The sequence below is a fragment of the Catharus ustulatus genome, chromosome 8 (assembly GCF_009819885.2).
Source record: "Catharus ustulatus isolate bCatUst1 chromosome 8, bCatUst1.pri.v2, whole genome shotgun sequence".
NCBI classification, from domain to species: Eukaryota; Metazoa; Chordata; class Aves; order Passeriformes; family Turdidae; genus Catharus; species Catharus ustulatus.
The window spans coordinates 26,881,800-26,894,750 of record NC_046228.1 but is presented as its reverse complement, the minus strand read 5'-3'; the positions used below and the strand labels follow the sequence as shown (position 1 = coordinate 26,894,750).

General features: G+C 40.7%; 1 protein-coding gene across 1 annotated transcript in view; it reads left to right on the top strand.

Moving 5' to 3' along the window:
- Window positions 1-200: 200 nt before the first annotated feature.
- Window positions 201-12,951, top strand: part of PARG (poly(ADP-ribose) glycohydrolase) — a 59,886-nt gene continuing 47,135 nt past the window's right edge. Inside the window, exons 1-7 of the mRNA XM_033066612.1 lie at window positions 201-351; window positions 3,386-3,452; window positions 5,757-6,737; window positions 7,751-7,937; window positions 9,066-9,188; window positions 9,901-9,984; window positions 11,049-11,123. Coding sequence (XP_032922503.1) covers window positions 216-351; window positions 3,386-3,452; window positions 5,757-6,737; window positions 7,751-7,937; window positions 9,066-9,188; window positions 9,901-9,984; window positions 11,049-11,123 — 1,653 coding nt within the window. The 5' untranslated portion in view covers window positions 201-215. The remainder of the gene's footprint in view (window positions 352-3,385; window positions 3,453-5,756; window positions 6,738-7,750; window positions 7,938-9,065; window positions 9,189-9,900; window positions 9,985-11,048; window positions 11,124-12,951) is intronic.

Sequence of the window (12,951 nt, the reverse complement as noted above, 5' to 3'; positions counted from 1 at the left end):
GGGGTGAGGCGCGCTGGGCGCCATCTTGCTGCGACCGCCGGGCCCCGCTGGCCGGACGCCGCTCGTTCCCGGCCCCGGCGCACCCCCCGCGCCTTGGGAAGAGCCCGGCGTGCGGGACGGAGGATGCGGACGGGCGGAGTTGTTGCCGCAGCGTCGCGCCGTCCCCGGGGGGCGAGTGCTGGCCGGCCCCGGCGGGCAGGGCGGCCCCGCCGAGGATGAGCGCGGGCTGCGGGCGGGAACCCCCGCAGAAGAGAGCCCGGCTTGGCCCCGGCAGCCCCGGCGGCGGCTCCCAGGGAGAGCGGCAGGAGCGGCCCGGGAGCAGCAGCTCCGCCACCGCCGTGGGGAATAAAGGTTTGTACCGGCCCCGGGGCGGCGGGAGCGGCCGGGCGCGGAGCGGGGCTCGCTGGGGTCCGTGCTGCCCCCGCCTCCTTCGGCCGCCTGCTCGCTGTCGGTGCGGGGCTGGCCGGCGGTGCCCGCAGAGCCTGGGCAGCGCTGAATGGCCCGAGCTGGGAGCGCTGCTCGGCGCCCCTCGCCAGCCCGGCCCGCCCGCGGCCGCGCCTGGGGCTGGACGGGAGGAGGAGGAGGAGGTGACCGGGCCGGAGGCTCCGAGTGCCGTGTCCCTCTCTGCCGCCCAGGGCATCCCTGCCGTGCTGCTGCCGGCCTGGGCAGCGCTGAGCGGCGAGGGCCGCATGTGCCATGCACGGAGCCTCCCCGGAGCTGCCTCTCCTCGCCGGGCTGGAATTGGCTCTAACTTCGCTTCCCGGTGCCAGCGTGTCCCCCGCATCCCAGCCCCGTGGCGTGGTCAGTGCGCGCTGCTTCCCCTCGGAGACGGCTTTGCGTGCAGGATCTTCATATTGATTTTGTGCCTGATTCTTTGCAAGTTTCCACTAATAGTGCAAATCATCGAGGAGCGAGCGGTGTGAGCCGCTAAAGGCTTTCCGCAAGAGAGGGGACAAATACTTATTGCGGGGAAAAAGGCTCTCAGCGGGGCTGTGCCAGGCTGTCACGCAGGGAGAGCCAGGAGTAATGACAGGAGCTCACAGAAGCACGTGGCTGCCAGCCTGGAGCGCTGCTGGCCCCACGGGGTGGGGTGGCTGCTCCTCCTGCCACCTGACAAAGCTGTGTAGGCAAAGTTCCCGCCTGGCTTCCTTAATTTTGTTTTATATTTGGAACTAACGCTGCCATAATAAATTTTTCATGCACCTCTTTCAGGAATGGAAAGGAATGCATGGAAGGGGAAAAAGACCCCAGACAGATTTGCTGTCATCTGCAGCTGATGAGTTAAAACTATCTAACCCGTAACTAAGAGGCAACTTTGAGTAGATGATAGTTTAGAGGTGTACACTCCTACAGAGTTAATGAGAATCTTCTGAAAATTAGGGTGTTTTCCTCAAAAGGTAGATTGTAGGGGATGATTTGTGTAATGGGAATGGTTTGGGGAATCTTTGAGTAGAAATAAAGATGCCATTAAAAAAAAAATGGCAGCAAAGTCTGGTTCTGTTGTTTACACTGAGAATAAGCATGTGTTGTCTTTTTGTTGCATCTTGCTTTCACCACCTTATCTGTAACAAAAAGCCATGCTGGAAGTATGAAAGTGATGTGTGCTGTATTGGTTGGAGGGCTTCTATGGCTGCACAGATGTTGCAGTTCAGACTAAACCCTTTTTGTTCTGCTCTGGTGCTGCTGCCATCATTTCTATTTATTGTGCTGATGAATAAGTATTTCTTCCTCAGCACAAGTTTACACCTCAAGAGGTAGTCAGCTGCCTTTGAAGAGGTTTATTTGTCCTGTGTTTCAACATGTCTCTTCAGGTTTTTGTGTTTGTTTGGTTTTGGTTTTTTTCTGGCTGTTTATCTGTAGGCAATTTGTATTAACACTTCAAATGTTAGAAGGTGGTGAAATTTGCTAATCAGAATGACTGCTAGATTTAAATTGAGTGAATCTTTGGGAGTAAAAACACTTTAGTTTGTAAAATCTGTCAGTGTTATTTGTGTCTGAGTGGGGTGAAGCTGAGTGTTTGAACGGCTGATGATGGCCCAGGTACCCTTGTGCTTGTAGCCTGCATCCAGCTTGGCACTGCCCCCTGGTAACCCATTCACATGGTGGCAGTTTTGCACTGTTTGTGCCATTACAGAATAACTGAAAATGATTGTAGTGTTTTCTGGAGATTACTTCTCATTCTGAAAATTGTGGTATCCTCTGATGAGGGCATTTGATAAGCAGCTGTATAAGTGTTCAAGGCCTGGAATGTTAGGGAAAGTGTTTATGAAACAATGTCTCTTAAGTTACCTATGGCCTCAGCGATCTTTGTTACAAGTTACACAACCTCCAGAACCAGCAGAACGCTGCTGAGACCTCCCATACTCAGAATGAGAAGAGCCAGATCTGATTTACTGGTTTTGAAGTTCTGCAAAACTGTTGTTATGGTAAGGTACTCCAGCTGTTCCTTACCCAGCTGAAAGCAGTGAGCAAACACCTTGCACAGTCAGCAGCGGCAGGGAGATGCTTTCTCTTGGCAAATGGAAAGAAGGGAAATGGAAGCTAGAGGCCAAATTCACAGAATATCTTTAAATAACAACAAAACGAAATACGCCTTATACTAATAAAGACTGCTTTCCAGTTTTGAAATAATTGCTTTGAATTTTTTTCTCCCTGTTCTGGTGCAGCAACACACAGATAAGACTGGAACTGTGTTGTTGGTAGTAAATCTGAAGAAATTGTGTCCTTCATTTTGTTACTGTTTAGGGGTGTAAGCACTAAAGCTGTTCATGGATGGAGGAGAAAGGAAAAAGTCTTTTTCTGAGTGCTTGTCACTTCTAGTATTGAGCCTTATATTGAGCTTGTATTGAGCCTTATGTTTCACACTATGCTACATACAATAAAGTTCTTGGGTGGGTCCTCAAAGAGGCCTTGTTTGTTCTTTTTTGATTTTAAGTTATGTCATATTACCTCTTCATTCCAAAATTCAGCAGAAGCTTTTTGGGACTCACTGTGGTGGTGATTAAAGGTAATGATGAGAGCTAGAAAGTTCAAGTTCCTTTGTTTTTTTGGTTGTTTTTTTTGTGTTTTGTTTTTAATGCTACACATTCTGTATATTTGTAACCTTTTAACTATATTAAAAAAAATGGTTGGATGAAACAAATCACCACACACCATACCTGGAATTTATAAAGATTATTACAAAACCTACAGCTGCAAATTAAGTATTGCATCACATGTACTTCTAATACTGCTAGTGTCTGGATGCACCCTACAGTAGAGATGCTAATGAGGGCTTAATTGGAGGTGTTTTTATCTTCAGTCAGTACAAGTTATCTTATTCATATACAATGATGTTGCAGTGTTATCATGTTTCATATAATAACAGTGAACTGTGGTTTTTCAGTTTGTAAACAGAGGACAATTACCAGTTGGTTGGAGAATAAAGGATCCAAGACAACGGAGTCCAGAAGGTAAAAAGTACAACATAAACCTGTTCAAAAGTTGTGTTCTTTGAGGGGGCCTGGTGGGAGCTAGGAGTGCAGGTTGCTGCTGGCTAAATGGAGGCAGCCCCATTTCTACTGCTTTCCTTACCTTGGCACATCCTCTGGAGTAACAAACGGATGCTTTCACTACAAACAGCTAAACTAGTCCCCCACCCATCTCTAAACACCCAAGCCCAAACTTATTGCTGACATAGATTCACATCACTGTGTAGGTGAATTAAAACATCTGCTCCTACAAAGCAAAAGATGGGAAGGCAAAGTGGGAGTGTTGCTTCCAGTGGCAGCCAAACACAGTTGCAGATTTGCACTGATAATCCTGTGACCAGCTTACTGTTTTATTGTTAATTTACACACAAAAATCTGTTTTGGTTTGTCTCGTTGGTCTTCAATTGTAGTTTAAATATGTGCAGCTTGATTTAATTACAGCCAGAATTTACAGGTGCTCAAATGTGCGTTGAGGTTTTTTTATGAAAGTTGTTACAAGTTTTTGCTACTGAATGGTATCAGGTAGTTCTTGTCTAATGTGGTCAGTCAGGGGCAGTGACTGCACGACTGCCTTGAAGTTATACTCCAAAGAATGTAACTGTCTGGCACAGAGGAATATCAGATACTGTTTTTCTGTAGTTGCAGTTGTAAATGTGCTGGTTTATTTTTCTTTGATGTTTGCTAGTAAATAGAGAGTGAAGTCCATAGTGATGCTAAAAATAACTGGGAGGACTTGTGATAATGATTAATACAGAAGCATACAGGGTTAATTACAGGCTTACAGGTTCCACTAAATCAAGGATATTAAGAGGATTCTTAAGGAGGGAATGAATTATTTTATTTTTATTAAATTCCCTTTAGAGTACTGCTCTTCTATGCCCTTCTGCATCCCAGGTGACAGAGTAGAGCCTGGGCAACTTTAAGAAGCAAATTTGTTGTGCAAACATTTCATGTGCCTTTCTATTGCAGTTAGCATTGCAGTTTTAATTTAGATTTGTCTTTGTGTTAGATTTAATTTCTCAAGTTGGTGACAGATATTGTCAGTACCTTTAAAGAGTCATTGAGATGGCAGCAGTATCGTAACTCTCATTTTTGTTCATCAAAATTTTCAGGAATAAAAGCACACATGGGACGTTAAACTATCACGAAATAAAGCCCTCCAAGATCCTTTTGTTTTCAAATAATCATTCTGTGGATGAAGTTCCAAGCTATCATCTCTCCTTATCCTGAGTGGTCTTTTAGAAGTGGATCTGTTACCATTCATGGAGAAAGTTAATGCCTTCAGGAATCTATAGTCTGTTAAAATGTGAAGTGGCTGAATTTAGGATGATGTATTTAGGTGGTAATTGTATATTTTCGTATTTAGTGTAAATGGGAAGCTGGGCAGTGACTAGACATAAGGAGTTTAGTGTGCTCACTTTGCATTGGGAGTATACAGTGTTGTAACAATACATTCAGGAGAATATGTTGTTCAGAGTGGTGTATTCACCAAGACTAGTCAGGTTTGCTTTTTTTTAATACCTGTGTGTCCTCTAAGTAATTTTCTTTATCAGTACATTGACACATAAATTAGTATGTAAATGTGAAATGAATTTCTGACATCTGGTCATATAAAACTCAATTCATTTCCCTGTGTAACCATTAGGACGTGTTTCTATTCTGCCTTGCCTTATATGAAGAGAAATCAAGTTATTTTTCTCTTTAAAGCCTCCTGATTTAATGTATCTTTTAGTTTTTATTATCAGTTTGAAATATATTTTACACTTGAGCTTTTGTATAGAATTTTTTTGAAGTTACGGGTTGTTTATAAAAGTAAGGGAGTAGTAGGAGATTGTGGACTGCTGTGCCCTCTTCTTCTTTGATGAATTTGTAGTTCTGAGGGTATGGCCATGAAACCATCGATTTCCTTGCTCATTGTATTTAATAGATAAAAATGAGAGTTATGGAAAACTTTGTCACAACTTCTCATTTTTTTTAATCTGGAGAAAATAGCTAAATTATAGCATCATAGTGTTTAGATTTTAAGATAAGGCTAATGAATGACTGGAATAGATTCCTGAGGTAAACAACTGATTGATCATCCTTTGGAGCCTTTAAATGGAAATAGGGTGTAGTGAGCTGCAGTCCTCAGTAAAACCTGTTGCTTCTGGTAATGCTCACTTACTGAGTAGAATGAATAAAAATCTATACTTTCTGTTGTTTGTTTATCATTGTTCCTTAAAACAAACATGCACAGAAATTTCGTTGAGAAATTAGACATTGAATTCCCTTACTTCTCTTCCACAGCTTACACAGCAAAATTAATAACAATACTGAAGCAAATCCTAAGATGACTTCCATTAAAAAAGAGAACTTTTGTGAGCATGATGTGAAAAAGCTAGAGAACACTTGTCAGCAAAATTATGCAAAAATATCTGTGGAAGTTGGTGTGAAGCAAGTAAATTTGCCTCAGACAGGCAGCATATGTAACTGGGAGGCTGAGGAAAAAGATGCAGCCTTAGATACAGATCCTGTGCAGGCACCACAGTCTGCAGACCTCTTTAAAAATGCCAACATTGATCAGATGCACAACACTGGCAAGCAGAGAGGCTGTGAAGAAAGCAGTGCCACTTGGACTCAGAGGAAGTTAACAGCAGCAGGCCGGGCTTCAAAACCAGGAAATTCGAAACCTTCTTCAAAAGATGTTGAGACAGATGGACAAGTGGCTTCATGCAATTCACAGAAGCTGAAGAGTTGCAATTCTGTCTGTTTAATGGGTGAGCAAGAGCAAGGGGATGTAGTTCCAGAAAGTCCACTTTCAGATGCTGGTTGTGATGCCTGTATATCTGATCTTGGAGGTCCTGGGAGACTGAGCAAATGTCAGAGCAGTTCAGGGGACTCGCCTGCTTTTGAAAAAGAAAGTGAACCAGAATCACCGATGGATGTGGATAATTCTAAAAATAGCTGTCATGGGTCAGAGGCTGATGAAGAAACAAGTCCATTTCTGGATGAACGAGAGGAGATTAATATGTCAAAACCCATAAACAAATCTTTTAGAATGCAATATGGGGATGCTGAATTGGAGTCAAGGAAATCACGTTTTTCTGCCAAGGGCTGTGGAAGCTTTGAGGAAGTAGATAATTCTGTTAAAGAGGACAGCCTGCACACTAAGGCACCTGGGAACTCTTCTGCTCCATCATCAGAATGCAAAGGTGCAAAACAGGGTGTGATGAGAGACTCCAAAATCACTTCTCACTTCATGAGGATACCTAAAGTTGAGGATAAAAGGTGGTGTTCTGTTTGTCTCTTCATCTGTTCTTTTCATGCTTAGAAATTTCCTTTTTTGTGATAGAATTTCAGAGGCTGGATTGTATGAAGAGTTTTGCAAAATGTATTTTAAGATACAAAGACAATTGACGTAAGATTGAAATAACTTATTTCTAATGGGGTTATTTGTGGGGTTTTTTAAGGATGTCTTTGTCCAGTGCAATTCTTAGAATTCTTACTAGTTTGATCTGTCAAAAATAGTGAATCTGTTTTGCTGAACTGTCAATGCTATTGATGCTTTAATTGAAATAGACATGGAAAAATTCACTTTTGAGAACAGTTGTAGAGATGTTTGGGATTTTTTGTTGATGTTTTTGGGTTTGGGTCGTTTTTTGGTTTGTTTTGTTTGGCTCTAGTCATAATTTGGGAGAGAGAAGGACTGGTGATTACACTGCAGCAATGGAAACAGGACCCCTGAGCATGATGCAGGAGTCTGCATGCCAGGTGTTGTGGAAGGACAAAAGGATAATCTCTGCTCTGAAGACGTCAGATTTCAGTGGGATCTGAGAAAGTGAATAAGTATCTAAGGAGTGAACAGGAACTAACAGGACTCTGTATTTTGGTATAGGATACAATTCTTTGACTTGACTCAAGTCCTTCAAGTAGGGCAGGAAGTAGTTTTGCACATCTTTTCTGGGGCATTGTCCATGGACAAACAGATTCTGTTGGGAAGGAGCATGGCTCTGGAGAGAAATGCTCTGCTTTGCTAACCCACGGCAGTTCTGGGAAGGGTTTTGTCAGCCTGTAGAGAAGAATGTTTTGGTAGATATGGACTTGGGTTAGGGTTAGGGTTAGGGAGGGGAAGGTTGTTGGTGGTGGGAGTTCTCCCCAAATAAAGCTTTGGCGTGAGGCTGCAGCAAAGGCTGGCAAATAAACTGACTGCTATTACTGTAACCCTGGGGTGAAAGTTTGTATATTTGCCTATCAGTTTTTTCAGTGGAAATAAAATGTTTCAATGCATTGTATTTTAACAGCAGGAAAGAAAAGTGTGAATTCAAGCCCCAGCGACCAGGAAGGAAGTTTGCTAAATATACACCACCTGCTCTGCCAACCAACAAGAAATGGTTTGGAACCCCGATTGAAGAGATGAGAAGGACGCCGGCGTGTGGGGCCCGTCTGCCTCACCTGCGACCTTCAGCCACCCACACCGTGACTGTCAGGGTACAGTAACACACTGCATTGCCTCCAAAGTCTGCTCAAGTGTTCAGTAGTGTGAAATGCCACGTGTTAGTCGCACATTTTGACATCTTTCTTGTACTATTTCTTGCCATTCCTTGCAAGTGGGCTGGGGCAACTGATTTTCCTGAAAATTGGCTATTCTGGTGCATAGAATTAGGATATTAAGATCCAGAAGAAATATAATAATGGTTTTGCTGCCTCTGTCTTGTTAAGGGCAAGTACTTTTGTTTTGTCGAGGGTTGTGAGTACTTCCTTGACTGAGTTGTAAAGTTTGGGAATTTAGATACATCTGCAAGTGAAATTGGTACTTCCAGCATTTTCATGCTATGTTTTCATTTTAGTGTGATTTTGGTTTGAGTTCAAGGCGTACAAAAGGCTCAAGATAGTCAAGTCATGGAAAAGACAAAGAATGAAGAAGAGTTTCTTGCAATTTTACCACTGCATTTTAGATCAAATCTAATAAGTTTTCCTTTAATCCTTTGAAGTAGTATGCAATCCAATTATTGTTGAAACAAAACGTGACTGGAAAACTATGGGGTGATGGATAAATCCCAGCCAAAAGAAAGGCATCTTGAGTTTAAATACTCTGAGAGACTTAGTGCTACTAGAGGGATGAATAACAAATTGAGTCTTTAAGAATGTGGTGTTCCTTTTTTTTACATTTCTGATGTTCTGTGGAGTAACCTTGAGAGGTTGCTCTATCCATAATGATTCCTCATTCCTTTCAGGGTTAGGTTAAAAATACTATTTCTGCACATGACTATGGTTACATTTGTAACTACATTTTGAAAATAATTGAATGAAAATATGTAGATACCTAAAATGATAAATGAGGAAATCTTCAGCTGGTGATTGGATATATAGCAATTGAATATATTACCTTTATTTGAATGTGTTAAGCTGGCATTCTTTTCAACAAGTGTAATGTAAGATTAACAGATGGGTTTTTTTCTGAGTAGCTGTCATGTAGTCAGTTTGTAGCTTTCCCCTTTCTGAAAAGGATGGCTGTAGATGAGAGCTTTTTTAACTCTATTTTTGCTTACTTTTCATTTCTTCCATTTAAAAACTTGACAGTAGAGTCTGATTTTTTTTTCTCTGTCCTGTTTACAGGTAGATCTTCTTAGGGAAGGAGAAGTACCTAAACCTTTTCCAACTCACTACAAAGATTTGTGGGACAACAAGCATGTTAAAATGCCCTGCTCAGAACAAAATTTATACCCTGTAGAGGATGAGGTAAGATTAAATATTTACAGTTGTGTGATCAAATATTTGTTTCCACATAGATGAATTTTCAGTTTATGGCATTTGCTCAATTGTCAGTCTGACTATGGAATTAGAAAATCAAGTCTGAAAAATTGGATTTTGGGTCATGATGCTTCAGACAGAGCACAAGACTTTTTTTATCCTGGTAATTATTTTGCTTAGCCAATGATTTGATGTTCTGTATATTTCTGTATTTATATGGAGTGTAAACTTGAACTCCTTATAAATCATGTATTTGTTTACTGACGTGTTTTTATATTATATATTTTGCGTGTGCAAAGCAATTTGCAATTTCAGCAGATGTGAATGAATTTGTAAGCACAGTTTGATTATAATACTCTGCCAGGTATTGCCGACTGTGAGGTGCATTTGACCTTTATCCTACTAAAACAATTGCAGAGATTAGCCCTGCATGCTCTGTTGGTCTGACATTTCTTGTCACTGCTTGAGACTTAAACATACCCACTTGAAATACTTCAGACTAGGGTGAATGTAATCAGCAAGTGTGTCCTGTAGTAAAAACTCTATAATGGTTATTGATACTCCACTCAGAAACAAAGAATTCTTATAGCCTCTATTAAATACTCAGTCTTTTCACTTACCAGTTTTACAGGTGACAGTAAATACATCTTAATGTTTTGAATAACTTAATTTGACTTTGTTTTGGGCTTTTACTTTGAAGAATGGAGACAGAACTGCTGGAAGTCGATGGGAACTAATCCAAACTGCCTTACTTAACAAATTTACCTGCTCACATGATTTGAAGGTAGGCCTGTCAGTTTGAAATCAAGTCTATATGCATATAGATTCAGTATATCTGTATACTGCTGATGATTCTGGCTTGATTTTATTTTATTGATGACTTAGTAAAATAAATTATGAAAAAGTCTCTGCTGTTCAAGGGATTTCCTAAAGAATGAAGGTTGTTAATGAGTACTAAGTGTTACCAGTGAATTTATTCAGATCATTTAAATTAATTGCCATTTTAAAGTCTACCCAAAACTGTGTTTGTCCAGCAGTATATACTAGTCTGTGGTAACCACAGCGTGAGGGTTTTGTGTAGCCAGATGGTCAGGGATACACAGGTGAGAGAGTTGGAAATAGTAACTCTTCGCATCAGTTCACTCCACTAAAACTACAATTCAAGCTGCTGACAAAAATCTGGAGATTTTGGAGACTACTGCTCTTTTGATAACTCTTACAGTTATGTTGGCTCAAAGTCTTAGAATAACATAAATATTGATTTGGAGCAGCTTAGAGTTACTATTACGTTTTTTTTGATGAAGAATAATGTCATTTAGGTTATTCCTTAAAGACAGGGAAAGAGGAGGATGCAAAAGCCGTAGCTAAACTTTAAATGAACAAGTAGAGCTTCCCCAGCAAAACTGAGGAGACTTCCCTTGATGTTATTTTATCTGGTATTTTTTAAGGGTGGTGTTGTTGTAAAGGGTCTGTTTAATTTTTCTGTGGTTCTGATTCTTTAAGTTCCTAAACTGGTACAACTTCTGCTGTATTGCTTTTATACCTTAAATACCTTTTATTGGTACTGAATGGGAAACATTTATGTTGTTTGTTGGGAGATATGCCTTGCCTTACTTTGTTTTAGGAGAAAAGAAAAACTCATAGACTGAAGCTTATTCATTCCTAAATGCAAAACAGAGGGCTCAGTATCAAGGATTTGCTCTATAGTAATAGAGCAAATTAAATGTTACGGATTTTGGTAGAGTCTGTGGCAGGTTTTAACCACCAGATGGTGCTGTTCCATCAAAAAGGAAATTTCTTCCTTTAATAATTATCCCTAACCTCTATTTTGTTGTGCTTTTTCCTTAGGAGGCCATATTGAGGTACAACGTTGCTTATTCCAAGAAATGGGACTTTACAGCTCTTACTGACTTCTGTGAGAAGGTAAAACCAGTTGATTTAAAATAGGAAGAAGAATAATATAAAAATGACTATTTAACGTCTCAATGCTTTTGACTTTATTTCCATTTTCAAGAGTAAATGTTTCCAGTTGCCAGATAGCTAAGTGAGCAGCTATTTAGATGGTAGTTTCAGTTGAAACAATAATTATACTTTATAAAGTGGCTAAATTTAAAATTTTATGCATGTAATTGGAGTTCTTCAGTAATATCTTAGCCTCATGAAGATAAGGCAGTAGAAATGCCCTTTTCCTGTTTTATGGCAACCAGATTTATTAAGAAATTGTATTAATATTTCCAGTGTAATTTTTTTTTGTTTGTTTGTTTTGAGGAGTGTTGGTCTTTTTTGCCTTTCTTGTAAAACTTTAATGTTATATTGCAGTGGTGTTTGTATAGACTGTGCTTTACTGGCATAGCTGGAAAATTTTGCAAGTTGGTGAGATGATAAATTTAAACTGTAGAGCCTTTGAAAGTCTGAGGTGGGTTTTATAGCTTCAAGTATTAGGTATTAGTACTTTCATGGGGAAGATGGACAAGAGAAATGAATAGTAGTTCTCAAATGCAAGTTGAACTATTATTAATGTACATCCTAATTGACAACCAGGAACTGTGTTAACTAAAGCATAATGAAAGATTAAATGAGTTGCAGTAGAAATTATTGTATTTTTCTTCAACACTTCAGAAGTACTTCTAAAACACATGTACTTGTTTTCTTGGGAGGGACTTGCTAAGCTCCATTAAGACTCAGTGGAAACTGAATTTGATTTGAAGTGGATTTTGTTTGTTGTGTATGTAAATAGATGTCTGCTTGGGCCATGTGATCAGAGGAGCTGCTCTGTTCTCTCTGTTGCCTGTCTCCATTGCATGTGGGGACTGCTCTTTCACAGAATGAATTAGCTTTTGCTTGCAGCACAGTATTATTACTGCTGACAAAAGGCACCTATAAAAATCCAGGTGGTGAGAGCTGCTGTGCTCACCCATCTTGCAGATTTAGTGCTCCCCTCTCTCATCTCTGGGGTCACTGAGGTGGCTCCATGGTAGAGGCTGTGGACAGTCAGTCTCTGCTCCTATTGACTCTCCTGCCAAGTGGCGTTAACTTGGCCTGTTCATGTGTTACTGAAGTGTACATACTTAAATTAGAATGTTTTAAAGTATGGGTGCTACTCAGTTAAAAGTCTGACTCAGGAACGAACCAGATTTGCATCAGATTGCTGCAAGCACAACTGAGCTTGTCTTGATGTGTTCACACTGTGCATTTGGGATTTTGGAAATTGTGGGTGATTAGATTCAGAGATCATCAGCCAGAGAGCGTAAGTAATATCAGCTGTCTCCAGAGGAGAGGGAACAATAGGGAAATACCTAGGGCTCAATCTTTCATGAGGATCAAAAGGAAATTTCTGTATCCTGGGAATGATGATTTGTTTGTGTGGTTCTCAGATGAAGGGAGGAGATCTGTTTCATACACAGATTTTTGACCAAGTTAAAAGAGTTTGCAGCAGTATTTTAAATAAGAAACAGTGAAGTGCTTGGGACAAAGTCACCTCTTGTAAACCACAGGAGCAAAAGCAAGCCCTGGCTTCCTTTGTTGAATGTATTGTGTTTAGTGAACCAGGACATGTGGAGGGGGTAGATTTTGCAGAAAAATGCTTGAAAGGGATGTGGGAACTTTTCAAGTTTTGTAAATTAACAGGGCATCTTGTTAATTTTTGAAACCTTTCAAACAATGCTTGCAGTCTAAATGAGCAGATCTTGTGTGAAAGTTGACATCCTCTGTGGAAATGACCTAAATATATTGGCTGTAGTGGGCTGTAATG